This window comes from Coccinella septempunctata, chromosome 3 (assembly GCF_907165205.1).
Source record: "Coccinella septempunctata chromosome 3, icCocSept1.1, whole genome shotgun sequence".
Lineage (NCBI taxonomy): Eukaryota > Metazoa > Arthropoda > Insecta > Coleoptera > Coccinellidae > Coccinella > Coccinella septempunctata.
This window is the reverse complement of record NC_058191.1, coordinates 27,138,420-27,165,110: the sequence shown is the minus strand read 5'-3', so window position 1 is coordinate 27,165,110 and position 26,691 is coordinate 27,138,420. Positions and strand designations below refer to the sequence as shown.

At 38.6% G+C, this 26,691-nt stretch overlaps 1 protein-coding gene across 4 annotated transcripts in view; it reads left to right on the top strand.

The window, feature by feature from the left end:
* LOC123310576 (tyrosine-protein kinase Btk29A) overlaps positions 1 to 26,691 on the top strand; it is a 76,233-nt gene that overhangs the window by 37,566 nt on the left and 11,976 nt on the right. For 2 of the 4 annotated variants that reach the window (XM_044894101.1, XM_044894104.1), the window contains one exon: positions 13,891 to 14,104. In XM_044894101.1, coding sequence (XP_044750036.1) covers positions 13,891 to 14,104 — 214 coding nt within the window. Of the gene's footprint in view, positions 1 to 423; positions 634 to 12,928; positions 13,055 to 13,890; positions 14,105 to 26,691 lie in introns of those variants that run through there. The other 2 variants (XM_044894103.1, XM_044894105.1) reach the window with 2 other exon arrangements.

The window sequence follows — 26,691 nt, the reverse complement described above, 5'->3', positions numbered from 1 at the left end:
TCATTGTAATCATTCTTCATTTTTATTAATAATTTATATTAATATTATCACAAGGGCAGAAAAGGAGCTTTAGCTAATGACTTTTGTAAGACACATAGTTGTTGTTCGTCTACTTGAAAAAATTTAGCAGCAATCTTCAATGGAAGATATAATAAATAAAAATCATGTGATGAAATAGACTATTAGTTCTTGATTCGGTTTCATCCTACCAATCAATTTGTTTTTTGGTCAGCAATGAATCTGTCATTTTTTCATCCGCCAACTCTACCGCCTTTGCTTATTGTATTCAAGTGCAGTGAAAGTTAATTAAAAAGTCTGGAGATCATAACTAGGTTGTTCTAGTGATAACACCCATCGAACCAACCACGGACCAGCTTATGTCTTGCGTTTAACGGTGTTGGGTGAACTCAAGAGAGTTGTTACCTTGGATCGAACCAAGACGGTACGAAAAGCCAGCCGATACGTTATGTGCTCACCGTGGTGCTGCTCTTCTTTCGTTCTCGTCGTGCGCCATTGTGATTGTTTCATGTGAATGTTGACGCCAAATCGTCGAAAACTTGCAGGGAAAAGTTGGAAAAGACAGTGCCAATATGCAGTTCGATATGTTGGTGAACGTTTTCAGGAGTGCCACCGGTAAGGCATCATTCTAAATTGACCGATTTGACGTTTTTCTGCAAGCTGTCAAGTGGATTGTACCACGGCTCGGTTCGCTCCAGTGGAGGGACAACCAGAAATTTATGCCGAAAACGCTTTTAATAGAGTGTTAATTAGTACGCAATCTATTTCGGAACATACATGATTTGTATTCAAGTTTTGAAATTTTTCGTTTCGTGAAGTTATATGATGGGTTTCATAACGGTTCGGTTTTAAATAAAAAACCGAACGAGGATAAATTACCGAAAGCGACTCAAAATCGTATTTCCGAAAATATGCTGTTGCGCTCGCCCATTTGAAAATTTTGAGAGAAAAAAATTCATTCTAGAAACTCGCATTGCGGTAATTCCCGAGTATATTTCATTCGCGATTGGGTGAATGCTGTTTCCAGCGTGGCGAAAACGCATTCGCGTATGCAACGGAGCGTTCATTAGATTGAATGCAGAAAATGCCGGTGTTGCTCTGATTAAAATTTTGCTAGTCGTACATAATTTTGACTAGAGCTCTTCTGGATTTTCTCTGTCTACTCTAACAATATGCTGATATCATTGCCTGGAAAACTTGTAAAACACGTTAATTTAATATTTTATTACTTACTTTAACTTTAACTTTTAACTGGTCCGGTGTAGGCGAAATGAGTACTGCAAATGTAGATGTACGTCTAATTTGATGATGAAAATGCCGATCAGATGTTCGTTCTCGTTCAGAACTTTTTAAGTTTTCAATACGTTTTGTGTATTTTTCCGAGTAAATCACATTTATTGTATACGTATATTCATCATTCTATGAAAAAAAATTGAAATTTCAAATAATTATTCTAATTTGTCCCCTATCAAAAAAGAGTAGGTAGCCATAATGACTACGCTGGACCATTCATGACGCAAAATGTTGCCGGACCCGTTCAGGGCTAGTATCACTTAATAGTAAAAATTCGACAACTTCCGATATTCTATAATCGTAGTGATAAAGCTAAACTAACATTGAGAAAAATGAAAAAAAGTCATGAAATGATGCTGCTCAAACTAAACTCAAACACCCTGGTTTTAACTTTCCATATTCATTATTAATTTCGTTAATTATAACGATAAGTGTCAACAATTTTCTAAACTTTCAATTTGTGACAAAATGGTGAATTCAATTTTATCGGGCTACATAAGCAGCAAGCAAAATTTGAATCTCACCTAAATCTTAAGAGACATTGGTAGTAACAGCAAACAATTTCGATTGCACCAACGATTAAACTTTTTTCATTTATCCTTTTGAAAATAGAAAAGTATAGATAGTTAAAATGGAAAGGAAAATATTGAATTTGTAGAAAATATCAAAACTTTGGTTGACTATTGGGGGTGCCAAACAAGCGATACGCCCCCTGGTGTCAATTTTTGTAAATGAAAAGTTAATGTTGTTTGTTTATATCGAGAAATGGAAAATATTTTGATGTTTAAATAAGAGTTTTCATAGAAAATAAATCTTAATCTGTTGAAAATATCTTCATCTATCTCGTGACAATGGGGAAAGCTTAGTATAGTTTTCATAATTTGCATCCTTTGAGCAGATCTTCGATTACGACTTAATTGTGAAGATGTCAGTGTTTACTATTTTTCACGATGAAATCAATGTTTAAGGACATATGTATCTCGTCCCTCTAGCATGAAAAAGTTTTTGTAGATTTTAAATTAGTTACGAAGAATAGAACGTGAATTAACTATAACCTTGATGTATAACCCAAAATGAAAAGATTTACACAGAAAACAAGTCTGTTTCCTCCAGAAAGGACTTTATCCACCTAGCAAGTTGACATACATTTGAATATCGATAACATTCACACAAAATTCATTTGGAAAATCATTACTGATTTCCATTTCAACTTGGATTAGTTTTCTTAGCATTAATGTTGGAATTTTGGCCATTGTATATAATGGAGAAGGCAATACATCACAGTTGTGGCTCTCCATCTTAATCAATTTCCTCCAGCATTCTATAAATCGTGTAAAGAGTTCGGATTGAAAAAAAGTCACATATTGTGAATAGTGTTACGATGATGAGAAATGAAATTGAGCAGACATTTTATGTGAGCGAGAAGGCATTTCTCTCTTCTCAGAGTCTAATACAAATTAGTCCCATTGCATTTATTTCTAGTGAACTCAAGGCACTTTCATGTGAATTATCAGTACAAAATGCATATACTGAATGAGTGCAGGGTTGAAAAATGCGTAGAAGTAGAATGTGAATGGAATTGAAAACTGTTAAAGACCTCAAATTTTCTTGATGAAAAACAGATTTGTCAGTCATTTGATTCTCTAATAGTCTAATGCTATCATACCCTGAAATTTGGATTTTTACTCACCCTTCCTGCAGTATTCTTCTTCTGTTCCATTTATTTATACATAAAGGTATATAGGCATATTGAAGAGGTACCTATTTTTTTATTTTATTGTCATCTATAATGGTAGCATAGACGCCTTATTCCAAGCAAATGTTATTCCTTTGAACTCTTGTTCTTAATTCTGAGAATATCTATCTAGAACAGGTTAAGCCAGTATTCCTACATATCAAAAGGATTATTTCGAGGATTATTCATTATGTTATCAGTGAGCTTTTACTTGATTCCTGGTTTTACCTCTTTTTTTGAGGTGCAGACGAAAAGAGTTAATTAGCAGAAAAACTCCGAATCGATTCAAAATGCATTCATATTCTGCATTGCCAGATGACGCGACTTTTTTCATGCTAAAAATAATGCATTATTCAGAAATTGAAAACTTTCTTCAAATTCTTGTCGGAATTTGATCTCATTCTATCTTGCTGACACATTAATTCAAAAAGATTTATCAATCTGAACTGTTGGAACTGGTTCCTCAGTGGAACTCGATGAAAGAGGCACTTTCAAACCTCTTCACATTAATGTGAAATCCACTGCGTTAAATTAAATGGTAAGATCCGAGAATTATGTCTTCAATATAAAGTACAGGGTAGATTATCTTAAAATGTTATGCAGAAAGCTCTTCTCAGGTTATTAAAATTTTAATCTCTTCTTATGTTAAGTAGGTATAGTTAATCCATTTCGGGTGAGTCGAATATAAACGATAAATTATTTTATGCTCTCGTTCTTAGAAAGAAACAATCCATTCTGGCCAAATATGTTTTAGCCTAAAAATAGAATAACGAAGATTGTCTCTTCGAAATCGGGATATTTCAGTAATACAGGAATAACGAATGAAATCTTTATATAAGCACGCTGATCAAAACGCGGCTTATCGGAAAAGACTTTGAGGGCTTAGTCTGGTCCGATATGTTCAGCACATTATTGAAATCGATCAACTTGATTGCGAGCTAAAACGCTCTAATCCGTGAAGATTAAATAATCCCATGTTTGATGAGAATCTGAGCTCTACCGCAAATACTATATTCCACTACCGTAGCCTCTTCATCACTCTACATTAGAATAGTTATTTTCTCTATGGCAATCATTCAAAATCCATGAAATTTTCTCAATTGTTTACACTTTCTTTTCTTCGTTTTCGCTCAGAAAAATCATTTGAACTAATATTTTTTTTTTGAAGTACCTAATATTCACCCTACATATGCAGAGAAAACTTGACTCTTTTCAGTTCCTCTTGCCACTTTCAATACCAAGAAATATGCATCCAATTTTAAACTAAAGCATGAGGTATAATCTCCGCGAAGAACTAGTTTTCGTTAACAAGGCCATATTTATACGATTATGATGTCATGAGGTTAGTGTGCTTTTTTTGTAAAATTCCGGATTCATTTGGAATTGGCTGTTAATTTACTATGGTGTATTGTTTTAAGTTTTTGAAAGGAGAAACATTTGATCATTAGAAATTTAGCATAATCAATTCAAATGACCACATCATTTCACTGGCTGTGATCCGTTGTAATAAAAAGTTGCTCTGAAAGCAACCACTAAAAAATATATTTTTTATTCATTCTTGAGAAACTTGAAATCCGATGTAAATTACGTTAGCCTTCTCCGAATACGTAAATGTATTCATTTCGATAGAAAAACAAATCCTGAGATGGAGAACCAAGGTCGATGATCTAGCGGACAAGCGAATTAGCTATTGCAGTAATCCAATCAATTTCATGGTGCCTCTCTTTTATACGTATATCGGTGATTCGATAGGATGATCGCCGAATTCGTGAAGCCTTCAGGCTAAACGGCAGTGATACGAAGTGACGACCATGGCAACCCATGGTATTCTCACCGTTTCTGGTGATATCAATGACGGATAATTATATGTTATGAAGGGACAAGCCAATTAAGTGATCACCAATATTTCCGTTGCTAAACACACGATATTTATTTGATGGGAAAGATTTGTAAGAAATGTAAGCTGTTATACAGGGTAATTCATTGGGAAATGCTCATATACAGTAAGGGTAGATAGAGGATACCAAGATGCCTCAAAATAACCTATATATGGGTATATCTTTCTTTATTACAGGTTGATTTAGTGATTTTCTCTTTTTTTTAAATTAATCCTAATTTATAGACCATCCTACACGTTTTTAAAGTAATTGGTTTATGTATTCTTCGTCCTTAGTTGGGTCGATGACCTTAAAAGCAGGTCTTGAGTCGTCTATATTTTAAAATTTTATTTACGAATTGGGAAAGACTGGAAAAAAATTAGCAAAATTGATTGGATTTGGTTTTTTCATATACAAGACTCATCTGTAAATAAACAATCTTCAACTGTTCAATTTCGCCCACTGCCGTCGGCGTACTCTGTGCTTCAAATTCGAACTGGGATGCTGCGTCCGCCTACGTGCTCTAAATCATGAAAGTGCAGAAATAGGAACTTCTGTTGCCACCTTTCACTGATCCATTGAGCCGGGATGCCGGATATGTGGGATTCCTACGAGCACTGATGATCTACAGGCGATTTTGAGCAGCTGTCGATCTACCCCATGAACATAAGCTTATAGTTGGGGAGCCGACGATGCTAAATCGGGATGTACCCGAGCGTCGCGGAGATTTAATGGATTTCGAAGATTAGATGGTAGAAATAAGAAAAGGTTCTATGATGTATGCAATTTCAGCGGTGGGGAAAGCGTCTGCAAGTTCTTGAAGATGTAAAAAAAATCGTCAGGTGTACATACTCGAGCGTGACAGATTAAGATACTGTATATGCCCTACTTGTCTCTGATAATAAATTCATGTTAATCTGACAATTTGCGAGGTGGGGCTGGCCGTATGGAAGAGTTGAAAATGGCAAGATTTTTAAAGAAACAGGACGCTACTTTTCAAGGGACTGATAATTTGGACGTGACGCAAGATCACACAGCGGACCTTTGAAAATGCAAAAAAAACGTTACTTGTACATACTCGAGCGTGACAGATTTTCATAACGATGGTTAATATCGGTGTCGCAGACGTGTTGACCCATTAATCTGACATTAATCAGAGGGGTTTTCTTAATCTGACAGTTTGAAGACGAAAACAAGGAATTGTTCAAAAATATCTCCCTTCATGTACTTAATTATGGAAGTTGTAGATAATAAAACTATACAATTTTTTTCTGAAGCAATTTTACATACTCTTAACCGTTTTCGAGTTAGAGGACGATATGTGCGAGGAGCTTAGCCACATATGCGAAAAGCCATTATTGTAGAAACCCAGTTTAATGTACATTCATCGCCATATACCTCAAAAAAGTTCGAACGTAGAAAAAATTGCTTCGAACAAAATTTGTAGAAAATGTTATGCTCTACAACTTTAATAATGAATGCGAAAACAATCTGCTGCCCAGAAGAGGGGATAATTCAAAACAACTGATTTTTGTGACCTTTATGGCCAATTCTTATTGTTTCGGCTTTCTGCAACTGTCAGATTATTTTTTTTCCGTTTGAATTGTTAGCTTCAAAATAAGAATTGTCAAATTAATAGTATACATACTTTTCAACATGTAATTAACCACATATAACTTAATCTGACATGCTCGAATATGTACAATGATCGTTTTTTTTACTATTCTGACAGGCTGTCCTAGACAATTCCCCCTATTTATAGATCTAATTTTTGGTAGAGGTACTCTCCCACTATATTAATCTGGCACTCTCGAATAAATCCCAAATTTCCCTCTTGGGCTCCCCAACTACTAATGAGTTGTTTCGGATGAACCTTTTTCAAGCTCGACTTACAACATATGAAAGATGAAAATCAACACTTCCTCCAAATGACGATTATTTTGTACAAAGTCGAAAACCAAAAGTACATGACGCCAAAACAAAATCACCAATGTTTCACAACATTTGTTTACCAAATTTCTGAGCTTGGTTCATGATGTTTTGGAAATGTCAAAATCGAACAGCACTTACTGCTTTATCTAGTGACAAACAGCGGGAACTCAGTTGCGGAACACATATTTTGTAGAAAATTGTAGGGGTAGTGCAAGAACAAGATAACTTCACTTTTCGTCAACCAATTAAAAAATCGACTGAAATAATAAAAAAATAGAAGTATTCATTTAAAAATCTCGAGTTTTGATAAATTTGATTGGTCCAACTTGAAGATCTCCTTATAAACGGAATTCCAGGCGCAAAAATGCCAATTGGCAGACCCCCAAAGCAATGGAGAGACTCCTGGGTTTCTACCTCTGTCGAGGATTGAAACTGGAATTACAAGCTCTCAGGCTTGAATTCAGATAAGGAAAAAGAAGAAGAAAGATTTTCTCGAAAAAAGGCCCCCATCAGAAATACTCAAAAAAGTATGTCCGTTTTCGCCATTTTCTCCTTAAGAATCGCCATTAAATCAGCTATCTAACGATCCAAAGATTTACAGGGTGTGTCCGTTTTTATTCAAACAATTTCATATTTTATGTTCTACCCCCCTTAGAATATTGCTAGACATTTTCGATCCACTCGTATAATAGTAAATTGGAAACAGTAAACGAATAGACATTTAACACCACGCTACCTGAAAAAAATGACAACAAAGACAGGGATCAATCGATAAAATGGAATTGCAGGTCGCTGCTACGTGACTAGACACCTCCAATTTCACACCCGATAGATATGTCGGTGGTTGCCTTGATTTCATACGTGAATATACTTGCAATTTATTGTATTTCCTCCGAAAGAATGTTATGTAGGCTTTGATGTGCTTCTTTGGATATTGTTGATTTTAGCAGATTAAAACAGTTCCATTGCCTTGTGCGTCAAACTAACGGTATAAGCATATAAAGTAGTTGTTTGTTGGTCTATGTTAGTTGGTAATTATGTCCAGAATCCATTGGAAATATAAGAATGTGCTCATGAAGGTGTAATATTATTATGTTCAATAAAAAACCTACCTACTCATAACTTTTTCAGTTCCTTTGAATTTACTCTGCATAATTAAATCGCTACTATAAAATTAACATTTCCTCAACGTGATCTCAATTCCAAACGCTTTAGATTGATAGAGGAAACAATTCAATTATGACAGTTTTTCCTGTTCTTGTTTCTTCACTTCTTTTCTTAGATCTCTGTTTTTATTGGCTTTTGTTGTGACTTCTATTATTGAACAATTAAGTTCTATAAGGAAAATATGAGGGAAGCACTGACTTGAAGTCAAAATTCAGACGAGGGCCAAACTCGCCTAACGCTGCTTTGTTTCAAAAAATTATTTCCAGAGTATTTTCAAAAATAAAGATATGTATTCCTTTGAAATAGGTTGTTGCTTGAAAGAAAAGAACGAATGCATGATATATTCAATATGTCCGAATCATCGACTAATGTTCGGTTTCTGAGCTTATTCAATAACCATCATTTATTTGTTAGTTCGATAACTTTAACGAACTGTCGTTAATTTTGTGTATTTTAATGTTTCCACTGTCAATGAGGTAACAGGTGGATTCCATTCGAACTAAAAATTCCATCACTATTAAAAATGCCAAACAATAGTATGGTATCTACTGAAGTGAGGTTGCCTGTAAACAAGAAGGTCAATTGGATTGAATAAATCCAAGGTTATTGGGAGTTTTTCTTTCCGTGAGGACCTCAGCACCTGAAATTACTAGTTATTGGTTCGTTAAGTTTATCGAATAGATTAGCTTGCGATAAATGGATTGAGCTCAGAAACTATAAGAGAGGTATAGATTGATTTCATTAGAAAAATACCAATGAAAGAGACAAAAAAATTCTGCATAAACTATATGCCGGAAACATGAGTTGTTCGGAACTTGATGAGATGATATATTACACATGTTATATGTACCGGTTTATATTTACAGAAAGTGAAGTACCGTTATACCAGTCTTCATGAAGTAATTAAATTCAGGAATTATTATTCTTTGCCGCTCCATACTGACAAATATCAAGAAATTTCGAGATTTACAGTTATTCTACTTATTGCATTCTCAATTCTCATTGAAATTTCGTTAAACTTCCTTTTCTGACCGTAACAATTATTGAAATCTGAAAAATGAGAATATTTGGACAACCACTGTGATGTTTTTTCATTTTAAAAATTCCTGAAAAAAATATTCAAATAAATTTCATTCCTAAAGAGTCAGTAACCTAAAAATACATATACCTGTAAAAATTCGAATTCAATGATTTCATTGATTCCCCCCCTATAGAAAAAAGGGTTCATAAAAAACACCACCATCGACCAAATCATGCTCGACAACAAAAGATCTACCCCTAAAAATAGGTTCCTTCCTGCATGGAAAGTTGAGTGATTTGAAATAAAATTCAAGCATTTTCCTATAAAATAGTAAATACTGAAGATATTAATTTTGTGCGTTTATAACTGTACAATCATAACTATATATTCTGCGAAACAGAATGAAATATAAAAATAAATAAATTTTGAGGTCCCTATTTTTAGTCTTAACGAAGAACAGCATCGATTATATTCGCAATCATGAAATTATTCACGGAACTGCCTACTATGCAAGCAGAATTAGGTCGTGAATTACCCATTGTTCAAAAAAGCGTGACAGAAGAGATCCCTCCTTACGGATAATTCAGCCAAGCCGTTGCAAGAGGTCACTTTTGAGCTTTGAGCTCATTCATTAGCGGTACAAAATTGATTGAATTACAACATTTCAGTCTTTCATTCTTATTTTTTCATTTTGTGGATCTGCAATATTACTGTTGAGTCTGAAAGCCCCTTCACGTGATTCTTCAAGCTCGCAAAAGCTCATAATAAAAGGGCTTCGGAGGGGAACTGGCCTGGTATCTAGGAGAATCAGGATAATGATTGTCTATTATTACCCTGATTCTGGTAGTCTAGTGTAACACAAAACAAATAGTCCAAGATCCCAGAGCGACCAAACATAACTAATTTTCACACAAATGAAACTTTAGGATCTCAGTAGAGTCTCATGTGCTTTGAATACCTGCGAACTTGTGGAGCTTGCCTAGTGACACCTGGGCAGATACCAGGTGGCAAAGATAACTGAAAATAAGTGTTACTTAACTTATTTTCACATGGCTGATTTTTATATATGTTTTAAAGAATATTATTCTGAATTTATGTTATAAGTGACAGACACTTTCCATGGGCCAAAACTCTTGCCAGTCGCTTTGAAGCTATGAGAAGATAAATGAACTTTACTTATTTTCTTCTCGATCTTATGATAGAGGCATCCTAAACTCCTAATTTCAAAAAACAAAATTGGATTAACCATAATTTCGATAATCACTTTGGTCCACATAATTTCTTATAATCGAGACTGCAATCGATTGCTGCAAAACTTGGCATTATCTACGAAAATCTAAAGGAATTATTCTTTCAATAAGAGACATGCCAATACTACCCTATTGTATCTGAATTAACAAGGGACTATGAATGCAGTCAGTTAGTTCATTGTGAAAAAGTATGTTCTGTGTATGTGCAAGAGTTGATACTCTTAGATATGTGTATGTGCCATATGCGAGCAATGTATAGTATGCAGTAAAGGGACTCCAAACAGACTGTGAAAGGGAACCGAACTACCATAGTCTCACTCACTCTATAACGCATGCCTAGTGCTCTCGTGCTCACACTCCCGGCTAAATAATTTTCATGTTTAGGGGATGTTTGGTCACTACTATTCGTCTGAATGATGTAATATAGCTTTTTTATGCCATATTTCATTATCAGACGTGTGAAAATATGTAAAGTTCATTTATTTTTTGTGCAGCTTCAAAGCGTCTGGCAAAAGTTTTGGCCCATGGAGTGTGTCTGTCACTTATAATATAACTTCAGAATAATATTCTTTAAAACATATATTAAAATCAGGCATGTGAAAATAAGTTAAGTAACACTTTTATTTTAGTTATCTTTGACACCTGGTATCTGCCCAGGTGTCACTAGGCAAGCTCCACAATTTCGCAAGTTTTCAAAGCACATGAGACTCTACTGAGATCCTAGAGTTTCATCTGTGTGAAAATAAGTTATGTCTGGTCGCTCTGGGATCTTACTCTAAAATGCAAATGTTGTGGTCTAAAGCCCGTTTGCAACAGCCGAGAATTCTCTAGAGAATTTACTCGAAAATTCATGCGCCGTGAATTATTTACCGTTACATACGCACTTTCGGTAGAATTTTCTGTTCACTTGCATACAAAATAATCTCTGCCGTTTTCTTGCGAGAATTTTGTAGAGAATTCTCGGCTGTTGCAAACGGGCTTAAGCTGTCGTATACCTTCTCATAAATATATAAGTAAATATAGCATCAATAAATTGGATAGCAAGATAATCTGAAAGGCATTGTGGATAGGAATGATGTTTTGATCTGCAAAGAAACCTCTCTTTAACCTTTTTTTTCTGATCATACTGCTAAGGGTACTCCATCGCAATCATCGCATTTTCATGAACCGAGGAGTCCTTAGCTTTAGTGGAAGTGCGTAAAGCGGCCAGTATGCTGTATATTATGCAGGTTTGATTTCTAGAATTGTTTGAACGTCCAACAATACGGGTACTTCTTTATGTACCCTTATTATTACAACTTTTTCAACCCAACGAGATAGAGGAAAATGCATGGACATTACGGACGTCTTTTTTTCGAGAAACTAATAATGCCATCAACTGCATTACTCTATCTTTTTTTGTTTTCGAGTTATAGGTCAAAATTAAAATTTCAACTTTGGTCATTATCTCCGTTTCTGTTTGAGCGAAAATGTTGAAATGAAAACATTATACAGACATTTTTTTGTTAGCAATCCAGTGGAGTACTATGATTTTTTCCAACTGGTATATTTGCCGGACTATAACATAAAGATGTATTTTTTCTTATAAAAACCGTAGTTTAAAATGACTTAGAAAGACTGAGGGCGATGTATGATATATTTCTGAAACGTTAAAAAATGGCGATTCTTTCTAAGTCATTTTAAACTTCTGTTTTCATAAGATAAAACACAACTTTATGTTATAGCTCAGCAAATAAACCTGTTGGAAAAAATTATAGTACGCCTCTGGATTGCTATGAAAAAAGTGTCTGTATAATGTCTTCATTTCAACATACTAGCACAAACAGAAACGGAGATAATGACCAAAGTTGAAATCGCCCAAATTTCAATTTTGGCCTATAACTCAAAAACAAAAGAAGATAGAGGAATGCAGTTGATGGCATTATTAGTTTCTCAAAAAATGACGACATGAATGGTACGTTCATTTTCCTCTATCTTGTTGTGTTGAAAAGTTGTAGTTCAGGTATCACCAATTTTGCCCACACTGTACACTTTTTCCTGAAACTGAATAATAAGGGAGATACAATCCTTCAAAGGAATCAATTGCAAACCTTATTTCCTTCAATATCTCTCAAGCGATTTTGATTACGTAGTTCTTAAGATGGGAGTGACTATAGGACATTAGGAAAATCAATTTCTTATCAGCACTATTTCCATCCCTTATCTCTAGATTAATTTCATATTTTCTGAAAAATATACCTAAATTAATATAATAATTTTGATACTGATTTGCTTTTGCATTTTTTTTTTCATCTGTTTTGATATATCAACTCAGGTATATTGATATAATAGATCTAGTTTTCCTTGGGACCTAAAATAAGACATGACCGTAAGACTCAATTAAACTTGGATTGATCGATTTCTACTCTGCCTCGATATCAAGAAAAGCATTCATAAATCGTAAAATAAATAGGCATGAAATAACTCGTTTATAAAAACTGAACGAATTGATCATTATTTTCAACTGCAAATAGTTTTTCTGAATCGCGTAATTTTCGAAAACTCTACTTCCGCTGCTCAATATTTCATTTTTGTCGTCAGTGTATCAGTCTATTTTCCGCTTGGACTCAATACTTAATTGATAGATAAAAATTGAATTAACGCTTCGAAGATTTTCCGGTAAACACTGATTTCGAGATGAATGGTCTCCGTAACACTTTTCAGAGTAGTTATTTCATTAGAAGTGAATTGTCAGGCATCCAAAAAACTCGCTAGCTTGTTGGTACGTACTTCTTCACAGAATGAATTCCGTTATAAACTCATTCAAGCAATAGTGAAGATTTCTTCCTATCGAATTCCTCCATTCTAGACAAGACGATTATTTTATCATTGCAGAAATCGATTATCAACTCAAGCTGCTTTTTTATTGAATAGATGTGGCCGATAATTGATAGGAATACAAAATTAAATTTTGTCTAATTTTGCTTCTAATTGCACTCTGCATGTTTCCTTATCACAATAACCATAACTCTTCAGTTGGGTTGAGTTTGAGGTTAAACTTACCTTATTCTGCCTCAATGCAATATAACAGCGGCGATCTTCATGCAGTGGTTTATAAAACACTGTGAAGATTATCTGACTTAGTCCCAAATAGTTCTCTCCTACTGATGAATTTTGACCCTGTTCATTATCGCGCCCAGAAAACAATTCTACATTGTTTATTTTTTTTCAAGTTCTGAAATCATATTCTGGAAAATATTTATTTGAAAAAGACGTCCCTGGTGGTAGGTCCTAAGAACTAAGACTCGAAAGAATTTGCTCTTTCTTTGTCCTACTATAGAAGCATAAGCACTGTGCTTTGATTTCATTGATTCAGCGTTTAGAATTTCTTAAAATTCAACTCAAAAAAATATCGGTTGTTACTAAAAGCCGATAAAAAATTTTGTTTGACTGAGCTAAAATAACTAAAAATTTTTGACGGTGGTTCACTTTAAAATTGGTATTATTTTTGTGCTTCTCAGCTGATATGTCGTGTATTGTTGAAGAATGCCAGCTGCAAAAAAGAGTCTGCACTTTACAGTTATTATGTTTCCGTTAAATTTCAATTCTTTCTTTCAGGTACCCAATCAAGTCCTATCATGCCAGGAGGTGCAACGCCTGGCACGCCAAATTCCAAACAAAGGGACAAAATTCCTATTAGACCAAAAGTCGTAGTTGCTCTGTATAATTACAAAGCTATCGAGAGTGGCGATTTGTCGCTCGAGAAAAACCAAGAATACGAAGTGATAGACGATTCACAGGAACACTGGTGGAGAGTCAAAGATGCCAAAGGGTAAGACATAATTGTTGTAGAGAGACATAATTGAAATTATCTTCCTATTTTTTGTTCCTATGTTTTGATTGGTTATTTATTTATTTATCGTTTGGCCTCATGCGTCCCAAGGCTTATTCAAAGTCAAAATATGATTGGTAAACTCTCCGTTGGTGCAGATCAGCTGCGATTTCATTTTCACCAACATTTAGGGTACAAGGTACAACTAAACGCTAAGGGACACCCTAAGTTATAGGCCCACTGTTTTTGACATAGCTACGGCTAGGTTCTTAACTACAATGAAACCACTGTCGAAAACGAGGCTTTCGTTCTTGTAGTTTGTAGCCAAATTCCGTAAGCTACGAACCCATTAATGATTGTGGGTATCGCTTTGTAAATTGTAATTCTTATGCTGAAGAATAAGTTAGGTGCAGAGTTAGAAAGCCCACCAAAAGCACCCTTTTAAGTAGTAAACCTAATGCCGGATCCAATTTATGGTGGTGATACATTTTTTCAGGCTGCAATGATGTTTTCAAATAGCCAACAAATAAAAACAATACAGTATTTCTACCGTCCGGTGTCGGTGCGGTTCGTACGTCTTGATCTGGCATAAGGAATACTTAATTGGGCATTGCAAAGAGACGGCACCGCTGAACTTTCTATTAGTTGGCCTATGTGCAAAAGTAAGGATTATGATATGATATAAAACACATAACGCCTATTGATAAATATCAATAAATTTTACGATCTTAATCAAAATAGCTAACACACCATCATTCGGAATAACAACAGAAAGACCATTCCATTGAGGAAAAATAGACGCAGATCATGGTTTCGGCATTTGACCTCATCAGAGCAACACAACCCCCACCTCGATGAAAACGGCAAATGCCAGTAGATGCTAGGAATTATTACATCCGCGTGATTTTTGTGGGCCTTCATTTTGTCAATATAAGATTCGGACGTTTCCTTCTTTATACCTATATCTATAGAAGTTTAGCCAATATTAAGGAGCACGAACATTTGATTTTTACATTATCCAGTTTTCATGATTACTCCACCAGAAATAATGCATCTTTGTATATTCCATACCATGCAACATCTAAATATGATACCTCTCCGTTGTATCAGACCATTATATTGTACATTCACTTGCCTAACACTGTTCATTTGCTCAATAAAATGAGATTCAAAAAAACCATCAAATGTATCTTGCTAAAAAAATGTTACTACAGTATTAAGAAGTTTCTGGATGACAAGGATATCATTGTAGAATAAAAGTTCCTGAACGTTAATTTTCCTAGTTTACTTTTGACTTGTCCTATACATTGTGAATGTCTTAAGGGATCAATAAATATGACTTTAGGCTTGCGGATTTCACACTCCTCTCCATAGGAACATTCATTTATCCCAGATATCTCGAATATCAAGAGGATTAAGCTCTGTTGGAGCCCTTGCCTGGTTTTCGGGCTCATGTTGGTGGTTGGGTCCAGGCCGCTCCTTGATGTCCTGCATTCCCCAAAACCCCAGCGCCACAACGAGATCCAATTCAGTTTCCCTTCTCAACTCCCAGAATGAAGATGACGGTATGCATCCATGTGCTCAATTCTCTAATTTCTCAAGAACCGCATTTTGCGGTCTTCACGCATGCGAGGGAAAGATGTGGAACCGTTCGTTTTCATGGAAATAATCGATGGCCAGGAGTATTAATGAACAATAATAACCATCAAAATCGAAAATAATTCAGATGAATAACTTTCATTGATTTAATCAACAAATTTATGCTACGGTCTGTCAATTAATCGAAATATAGATCGTCATCGATCATCTCGCTACAATTGATTACTAGAAAAGTGTAGCAGTGTCTTACCAATAGGGTATTACCTCGGGTATTACGAACATTTTTGAAATATTTTTATGTAGTTTTTTTTTTCTTTTATTTATTTACACTTTTATTCGCTAGATACTATTTGAGAATCATTATCGTTTGTTTCGTTAAGTTAAAATCATTGGTTCAGCTTCAGCCTTTCTTTGTCTGCTAGCCAATTCCTTTACCTAACCTAACTGAAAGATGATTGAATGACATCAGATCAGGAAGCAGTAAAAAAACAACTAGAGTGGATATTTATTCAAGACCCGACCTACCTCATCATGTCAATCAGACCGCATGGCTCTCGACCGAAACCTGTAAATGTGGAAAAACTACAAAAATCTTAAATTATAACTTACCTGTATTTCATTCGGAATATTCAGATCGTGTCGTTCCGATCAATTTCAATTTCTGATAATGGCTTAGATTTCGTCATAACCTTCCGGTTAGCATCGTTTCCGTCGTTGGCCGCATGGTCGCACCGCTATCTTCTCTAATCGGTGCACGCTCCGGTGGAACGGTACGCGGCCGTTTAAATGAATTCTCTGCTTGAGAAATGTCCAATTTTTTGAGGAAGTACCCGGCACCGGATTATGTGCTATTAAATCGTATTTTTCCGCCTGATTTTCTTCGATCGTAATTGTGAGCCACGAAGTAATCAGGTTGGAGTCCATTCAACGTCAGCGAATGAATACATTTGTTAACCAGTTCTTTTTCTAAATATTAGACGAAACTGTTAGCCAGATCGACTTTCGAACACTCTGGAATAAATTGGGGTGAGAGTAAAATGAATATCTTCGTTTTTTACGAACTACTAAACGGCAATAATACACTGCTCAAAAGTTGAAGTGGAGAAGCGTATGTTTGCGTATTACCCACATACAAAATATGGTCCTCATGACACTTAATGGCTTCATTTAAAAAAAACTTTTTGCGATCCTTTTTTGTGATAATGGGCTATTGCAACTTATATAGTGTTATGCAGTATCAATCGTGGATTAATTGTCACAAGTTCAACATGACTTTAAAAATTACTTGGACAAGTAGTGTGTTGGTTTAACGAAGCCTTTACAAAACAAGAAGTTACTAACCGTCTCCGGTATTCGCAAAATATCGTTGATAAAGCGTTGAATCGCTATCCTTCTAGTGGAAGTGTTGCATTTAACTATGGAGGTGGAAGATCAAGAGATACAACCGTCGCACAAGACCGGTTAATCGGTTAACTACAGGACTAGATAACTTCCTCATAGAATCCTGAATTGATTGCTCATTCTGGAAAGTACCGGTACGAAAGTTTCTGATCAAACAATCTCAAATAGGTTGCATAGCTCCCAGTTGAGGGCGAGAAGATAGGCCAGGCACCCGCGATTGAATAGGGGACATCGGCGGGCAAGATATTGTTGGACTCTCGAACATGAGAACGGGGATAAGTATAGGATATAGATGAGATCCTGCCTGTTTACGGTTGAGTCCAGATTTCTTCTGTATGAGTCTGATGGGAGTGATGGGTGAATATGGGTGTGGCGAGAACGGGGTCAAGGATGTAATGAACATTTCATAACCCCAAAAAATCTTCGGTGTGCGTTTGGGTAGGCATTTGTTCCAATGGAGGCACAGATCTTGATTGATTGCTGCTTCTCCAAACCGAAATTGTATTGAACATATATGGTCTGCAAAGTCACAGCATCGACACTGCATACCTGACCCTGTTGTGAAAGTTAACAGTGAGCATCGAGAATTCAACCCAGCATAAGAATTTTTTCACAAATTCTGTTCGTTTTATTTTCGGAATTTAGCCACAATCACTTTTCATTCTGTACTAGCTACAATGCCTTCGAAATAGTTAACTGGATAGACTGTAGTAGGTATCATCGAACACGGTGCATATTACTACACCAGTGTTGTTTAGTGTAGTAGCGTCGAACAAGCCTACTATTTCAAACATCGGTTGATTTGCGAGCCTTCCACGCAAATTGCTTTCTTTAATTCTTTCTAATATTCGGGTCAAGTACCTTCAGGTGGCCCCAGAAGAAATAATCGCATGTATAGATCAGGGGACCGAAAATACAACAATTTGTTTGAAACCACATTCGTCGAATTGGTGGGAATTCATCTTCTTCGTAATTCTGGATGAAAGAAGTAATGATCAGCAGGAAATAGCGCTTCGAATCGCCAATATCCTCGAAATGAATTTCAGGTTAGACTCTATCCTGAGTTGACCAGTGCAGAAGATACATACGCAATTCCACAAAAAAATTAAATTTCATGATTTTCACTAAAATAAATTATTTAACCACTATATGTGTTTAGCTATAACTGTGTCTTCTTCAGGTAGTGAAAGTTTATCCTAATGAAAATTATTTATTCTGTTTCTAATATAATTACAGATTACTGTCTTAAAGTGCCTTACTATTGTACGCCTGTTGAAAGTATGGGCATCATAAATATATGCAAGTGAGAACGGTTCTATTCTAATTACTTATTGATTTAATTGATAACACGCCCAGATATTATCTCCACAAGGTGCGCATTGGAATAATTATTTTTTTTTGGCCTCACTTTTTGACGGTGATCAGGTTGAGCTATTCCATACAAGGGCAAATTCTTCTTTGAGAAGTACGTATATTTATCTTACATAAACAAAAAGTTTTGGGATGTATTAGGCGGTTTCCATCATTTTAGATTTTCCTCTTCAACGTTTGGGCAAGCATCCACCAGCTGATTGATGGGAACTTTTCGGAATTTTCTTTCAAAGGTGAAAGATCTATCCAGTTCTGGCAAAACAAATTTTTTTTCATTCTTCTTCCTAGAAGGTCGCTAAATAATCATAAATAATTATGAAGTTTTGTTGTTACTTTCGGATATTTTCAGACTTATATTACTTTTATATTGAATATTGTTTTCACAAGAATTTTCATTCAGTGACTTTTCTTTGACCTAAAGAGATAAAATAAATTCAAATCAGAATAATGCAAACCAAGCTTTGATTGCAAAAATGCCTAACAAAAAAGAAAAAGAAATATTGAGACGTATTAAAAATCGTTTATTTCGATATCCAACATTACCCAAATTATAATAATAACATCTTAATCTTTCATTATGAGGAGTTTGTCAGGCATCGTCTCTGATGGGTGGAGGGTAGTAGAGTTTTTTAAATGGAAAACCTAACTATTTGTTGGTGAGGATGATTTCGTCATTGAGGGAGTTGAACTTGAATTCGAATATTTAGCTTTTTTGTGTATGTTGAGGTCAATGCCAATTGGCCTTTAGGAGGGATTGAGTGTGAAAAACATGCTGTAACGGGGTTTTCCTCGGCTGACTCGAGCGCCAGCTATTCTTTAAGGGAGAATAGCAAACCTACCCTGGCAGCTACTAGCCGGAGACAGGGCTCCCTGGTGTCTAGGGTGTTAGCGACGCACAATGAAAGGCAGAATCAACGTATACAACTTTTATTCGTCGAAAAGGGGAACACAAATAGCACTACTACTAAATTTTACAGTGATTCGAAAGACGGACAAGACGGACGGAATAGCACGGGATCCGATCTCAAGCGTTATACGGGGGTTAACGGACTTGTTCGCCAGCCAGAACCTGAGACGTACACTTGACGGACAGATATCGGGTCTTCAGCCAGGTGCGGGGATGAAAGACGGCACAGATTCACAACAGCTCACCCCTAGTTGCGCTCTTCGCCCCCTGAGTGTCCACGCCAGCGGGGTTCTTCGATAGCAACTGAAGTGAGCGTCGAAACAACGGGGAAGGGAAGAGGGTTCGCCACTCCAAAGTGCCTCCGCACCCCCTGAGTGTCCACGCCAGCGGGGTGCTTTAGCAATAGGGGTGGAACTTAACCCGGGTTAGGAAGGGATGAAAGGAGGCTGAAGCCAATATAAAAGCAAATAACGGCGTGTCGTCTTACCTTTGGCTTGGCCACTTGCACTCACAAGCGAGTAGAAAGAACAGTAGAAAGAAAAAGAAAAAAAAATAACTCAAAAAAACAACTTCTAAAATTTCTCCCGAAAAGAAAACTAAAACAAAATTTGTGAGTTCTAGAAAAATACTCGGCGGCTAATCGGTGGTCAAATACGGAAAAATCGCAAAGCGGCAGTAAGCTAATCACAAGTGAAAATCGTAAGTGAAGTGGCCTGCGGGGGAACATCTGATTTTATACCCACAGGGGGGGTGCGGAAATCAGATGTGCCCGACAGTCGAAATTCGGTAATTTTGCGTCGATGAAAACGTCTTAATTTCGACTTATCTGTGCTAGCAAACCAAAAAACTCGGTTATCTTCCAATTCAGGATGTTTTATACGGTGCGACATCGTTTTTAGGAAATAAAAACGGAATAAAAACGGTACGGTATGTTTACAATTCCGAACGATGTCGAAATCCTGAATTGGAAATTCGAAAAGATTTCTCGGAAATTAATTCGAAACAAAATTATTTAAAAAGGAAAACTAAAATAATTATTCTAAAATGAGGGAATAGGTTGGAAAACCCATTTTCTCATTACATCCCCTCGTCTCCGGTTGAAAAATTGAATCCACGATGAAATAGGGGATTAAATTTTTCACGGTGAAATCTACTAAGTCCGGTTAACGGTTTGACTATTCACGGCAAGACGATTGAGATCGGATTTACAATAAACAAGTTCACCTAGTCTACTCCAGGTGGCGTATACTCGGCGAATGCTATCCTAGTTGCTCCCACTCTATGGTCCGCGTTGACGTATGTCCGCCGGTGGTTCTGTCGAAGTTCGGTGTTCTATCAGCTAACCTCCAAAGTCCAATTGTCAAATTTCGCCGGGTGGTTCCAAATTTCGATTTCCATTTCCATCGGTGAAAGAAATGCCGGAAAATAGTGGAAACAGTGCAGGACGGAATCTTCAAAGTGAGTACCATTTCGATTTGTCATTCGTTGTGTTATTTCTGAACCATTTTAGGGTGGACTTCGCAAAGCTGGCTCCGGGCACATGTCATGGGGGTTAACAGTTACCAATATCGTCCAACCAGGGTAGTTTGGAATACCAGACAGCGTCGTTGGCTCCCCCTGTGACGGTGGTGCACTTCTCCGATGATGTTGGAGTCAGCAGCAGTTGTAGGTTGCATAAAAATGAGAGAAAAAGCATTTAGTATACTGATATCCTGGAGCAGAGGGATAACAGAGTGTTCGGTGGAATTTCGGAAGAAACGGTAAGTACGGTCGGTAATTTTAATAAGGAGATACAAATATACTGTTCTATTTCACTTACCGTTCAGGCCAGTTTGTAATATCGGTGTAATCGGTGTCAGCCTTCTATTGCTATTTTCTATTCGGTTATTGTATTTAACAGTGACACAGGGGTGAAATAGAGACAGACAGGACGGGTGTATCTCACTTGGTATTATCGGTCCCACAATTAATACAGAAAAATTGAATCAACGGTTACGGTTCCTGTTTTTCCAGTGAATTAACGGAATTTTCTGTTGTAGGTGTTCTGGGATACCACTTATCTACACAATGACAGTCAGACGGCCCTGTTTGGTGGTAATAAAAGCTGCACAGAACAAACAAAACTGTACGGAACAGAATCCTCCAACACTGGCAGACCTGGTTAGATCCATCGGTTATGGTGGAATCGCGGAAATATAGGTATGTACATTTTGTCAGTTAATAAGGAGATACAAGTATAAGGCTCTATTTCACTCACCTGGGCACTTATTCAGTGAAAGCAGCGGTAGTACCCCATTACTAACCTATTTTCGGTGATAAATATTATTTTTAACGGTAATAGAGGAGTGAAATAGAGACGGACAGAACGGATGTATCTCATTTATTATCGGTGATCAGTACAATATAACGGTACGGTTGGTTTTTATTTCGGTTGCTATACAGTGTACTTACTAATGATCAGACGGATGGAACGGTTTTAAATCCTTTACATGAATATTGGTGATTTTCTTACCACTGTCATCTTTCAGGTCATACACAACAGGTGAAATTACTTTCACAACAGTATACGGACCAGAGAACTTCGGAGCCAACTTGGCTGCAAAGCTATCAACGGCGGATGACAACGGATTAGCACGGCGCAGAACTCTATCACCGACATGGAAACGAACTTCTCTTCGACGGAGGTTGTAATGGTGAGCTTGCTGCTCGAATGCACGGTACAACCTGGTATTGACAAACTCATAGGCCTCCTGAAGATGACGGATTTGTTCTGTACGGTGAGTAAGATTTACTCTACTTTCTTCTGGGCTTCTGTTTGTCTCCTCAGTGTCTTCGTCTTGGGTGTTTGACGAGTAGATTGCCTTTGGAACTGTTAATTCCCTTCCATAGTTCAGGAATGCCGGTGTGAATCCTGTAGATTCTTGTTTTGCGGTGTTCAGGGCGAAGGTTAGTTCACCTAATTTCTCATCCCAGGTACGGTGGTCGGCTTCACAAAACTGACCTATCATAGTTTTCAACGTACGATTGGCTCGTTCTACGGCGTTGCACTGTGGTGTATACGGAGGGGTGAAACGGTGAGCAATGTTCAGCTCTCGGAGACTGTTTTTGAACAGTCTACTGTCATACTGTACCCCATTGTCAGATATCACCAGCTTCGGACAGCCATATCGGAGTATAACTTGTTCGTACAGGGCTGAATAAACGGTTTTGGCGGTGGCTTTCCGCAACGGACGGCATTCAACCCATTTCGTGAAACGGTCCTGCATCACCACTACGTAAGAATTTCCCTTCTTGGAACGGGGAAGTGGCCCAACCACATCTGTACAGACCTCTTGGAACGGTGCATCAGTCATTCTATGTGGTTGCATTTTTCCAGGCGTCTTCTGTTGTGGTACCTTGTACCTTTGACAGGATGGGCAGTTTCTTACGTATTTTGCGACATCTCTGAACATCCCTGGCCAGTAATAATTCCGGGCTAGCCGAGAGATGGTTTTGGAGATTCCCAGGTGACCAGCTAATTCCGAATCGTGATTTTCTTTCAGGACCTCCAGTCGTTGTTCGGTGGGTACACAGAGCTTCCATGGTTGTCCGGATCCAACTTCAGTAAAGTCGGAAGAGTCCCAGAAGTGACGATACAGTTTCCCATCCTCAACGGCGAAGTCCGGGAAATCTTCTGGGTCTCTTTGTACCTCTTGGAGCTTTTTGTTGTACCAACTGCAGCGAACTTCGACGTCGGCCAGGCATACGGAATCTACAGACGGTAACGGGTTTCGGGACAGGCTGTCGGCGACTTTGTTCAGGGCACCTTTCCGGTATTGGACTTCAAAGTCGAATTGCTGAAGGAAAACGGCCCATCGAGCAATTCTTCCGGACGGTGACTTGATGGAATTCAGCCATTTCAGACTCATGTGGTCGGAAATTACGGTGAAATGAAATCCTTCCAGGTATGGTCGCAGTTTCTCTATCGAGAAAACAATGGCGAGACATTCCTTTTCGGACACGGAGTAGTTTCTTTCGGCGGTGTTCAAGGTACGGCTGACATAGGCGATCACCCTTTCCTCTCCATCAAGAACTTGGGTCAGGGCTCCTCCAAGGCCTACGTCACTGGCGTCTGTTTGCAGGACGAACGGTTGATTGAAATCCGGACAGGCCAGTATAGGTGATTCGGTCAGTTTTTGTTTTAGGAGGTCGAACGCTTTTTGTTGTTCCTCACCCCACTTCCAACGTGGTTTCTTCTTTAACAGGTGAGTTAACGGTGCAACGACATCGGAAAAGTTCTCTATAAAACGGCGGTACCAGCTAGCAACTCCCAGAAAACGGCGCAATTCACGGATGGTTTTCGGCGCTGGGAATGCTACGATAGAGGCAACTTTGTCCGGGTCGGTACGGATTCCTTCGGAGGTAACGACATGTCCTAGGTATTTTAGGGATTTTCGCACAAAGTCACACTTTTCGGGATTGAGACGAAGATTGGCTTCTCTCAACCGCCGGAATACTTCTCTTAAGTTCTCCAGGTGCTCCTCGAAAGTTTCCCCCAGGACAACTATGTCGTCCAGGTAAGCGAACGCCTCCGGTTCCATTTCTGGGCCAATAACGGTGTCTAAGAATCTCTGGAATGTGGCTGGACTAGCGTGAAGACCAAACGGCATGACGGTGAACTGGAACAATCCCCTTCCTGGAACTGTGAAGGCAGTAATCGGACGGCTCTCCTTTGCTAACGGTATCTGCCAGTATCCTTGTTTCAGATCCAGTGTGGAGATGTATTTGGCCTTACGCAGTTTATCCAGAATCCCAGAAATGTACGGCAACGGGTATGCATCTTTTACAGACACTTGGTTGACGGCACGAAAGTCGATGCAAAAACGGTATTTTCCGTCTTTCTTCCTGACCAATACTACCGGTGAACTCCACGGTGACTTGGAGGGTTCAATCACTCCCTCAGCCAGCATACGGTTTACTTCCTGATTGAAGATCTCCTGCATTTTCGGGTTTAGCGGTCGGTATCGTTGTTTGATCGGTTCGGTGCCCGGTTTCAGTTTGATCTTATGTTCAATCAGGTCGGTTGTACCATATAGGTCTTCAAACTTCTTTAATTCTTCTTTCAGAAATTCCTCCAGCTCCTGTTTCTGAGACTCCGTCAACTCCAACAGGTGTTCTTCGGCGGTGTGAACTTCTGCGGTGGTTTCGACGGGAGTCATCGGTTTCGAGATCAGACGGCCTTCCAGAAAGCACTCGGCAGTACTGAGATTTACGGAAAATTTGAAAGTCGACAGAACATCCATCCCCAGAATAATGTCAACCGGTAAGTTTGGTACCAGTAAGAATTTCAAATCAGGCAGTGTGTAATCGGAAATTTGCACGGTGGTGGTGTACAGTTTCGGTGTGACGGTGGTTTGTCCGTTCGCTATTACTGCGAAACTGTTGTGCATTGTTTGTCCTGTGATTCCTTTATTTTCACACTGATCGGATACGGCCTGACTGCAGAAACTCCTGGTCGCTCCGGTATCTATCAGTGCTCGGAAGTATTTGCCGGCTATTCTGACCTCTACTAACGGACGGTTATCATTACAGGTAGTCGGTGCCAGTGGAGTCAAGATTCCGGGAGATGTGGTCGACTCCGCCTCCAATCTCCCCTTCAGTTTCCCGAACACGGACAGTCTCGTGAGAGAATGTTTTCCCTCTGGCATCGGGAACAGAAGATTTTCGGTGGCCTGCGACATTCTCGACGCATGTGGCCATATCCACCACATCGGAAACACTGTGTCTGGAAGGACACTCTCCTCCCTGAAGGTGGTTCCGTCCGGTCAGCGTGGTTATTTTCGGCTGGACGGCGGGGTGGCGGTGTTGCAGGTCTGGATCGACCTTCGGACCTGTCTCCAGAAGTCGGACGGTGTGATTCCTGTCGCTGGGCTATCGACTCTCTGGACTTGGGTGGCTCTGGACGGCTTTCTCTCGGCGGAGAAAGTCGTGTCTGGTTGGCTGGTGTCGGCGGCGATTCCCTGTGATCGATTGTTTGGTGAACCTGCTCTCCGGTGTCCATAGGAAAGCCTGCTTGGTATCGGTTCAGTTGACGGGGACTATACGTCAGGTGAGGTTCCTCCACAAAACGTGGTTTGGAGGGTGGCCGGGTGTACTGGCTCATCTGCCACTGGACCAGTTCAAAAACTTTTCCCTTGCGGAGAAGTTCATCATAAGTCTTGGTCTCCTGGAAAGCCAAGGCTTGCTGTAAGGGCGGGATCAACCTCTGTCGGATAAGCCGGATCTGCTCCACCTCGGATGGTTTTGCATAGGTGAGTTTCTGGAACAAGTTCTGCATCCGGGTAACATATAGAAGCAACTTTTCTTCAGGGCCCTGTGTTCGCCTTTTTATTTCCTCCAACAGATTCTCCTCGTAGTTAACTGGCAGAAATGCCTCTTTCAGTTGGTTGCTAAAATCCTCCCAGTCCTCGAAAGTACCTCTCCGGGGAATGAACCACTCCCTTGCATCCTTTCTCAGCAATTCATACACTGATTCGAAAACTTGTTCCAGGGACACTTTACGGGATTCAGCCAGTCTCTCCACTTCTTCAAGAAATCCGGTCACACTACCAGTGCCATCAAAGGAGATGTTCCATTTGTGTACCGGAACAGTTGGTACTGTTGATCGAGACTCCGGTTCCGATCTGGCAGGTGTTGTGATAATTGGCCGGTCAGAACTTATCCACGGTGCAGGTAAGCGTGGAAAAGACACCCTTCGTGTGGAATTAACCCATCTACCCTGTGTCGGACCCTCAGGTGTTGCTGTCTCACAGTCCTGTGACTGTGTGAGAGGTATCGCTGGTAATTGTTGTAGTAATGCTCTACATGTCTGCCTTGTCTCATTCATGACCCGTTCTAATGTTGGATTTCTTACAGGTGTACCGGTACGTGAGACATTAACTACAGCAGGAGGATCGACACCATCTCCTAAGTCGATAAGTGATGTCTCAACCTTTGATAACCTCTCCGGTTGGATCGGTGACATCCCAGGTGAACTGGGCACCTCCTCATCCAGAAGAGACCTCTGACCTCGGTTGGATGTCTGCGGCTGTTCAGGATTACTCTTCCTACGCAGCTCCTCCAGTGTCTCCAACGCCTTATCTGTAGTCGCCTTCATTTGCTCAATCAATTGTAACTGTGTTGTGTCTGTGGTGACAATAAAGTTCAGCCTGCCTTGGATGTGTATTAATCTGGTGTAAATTCGCGAAAATTCGTTAGCCGCATTACTATGATTGAAGTTCTGAAGGGATTCCACCAAATCGGTTAGTTTATTTTGACAGATCTCAATCTC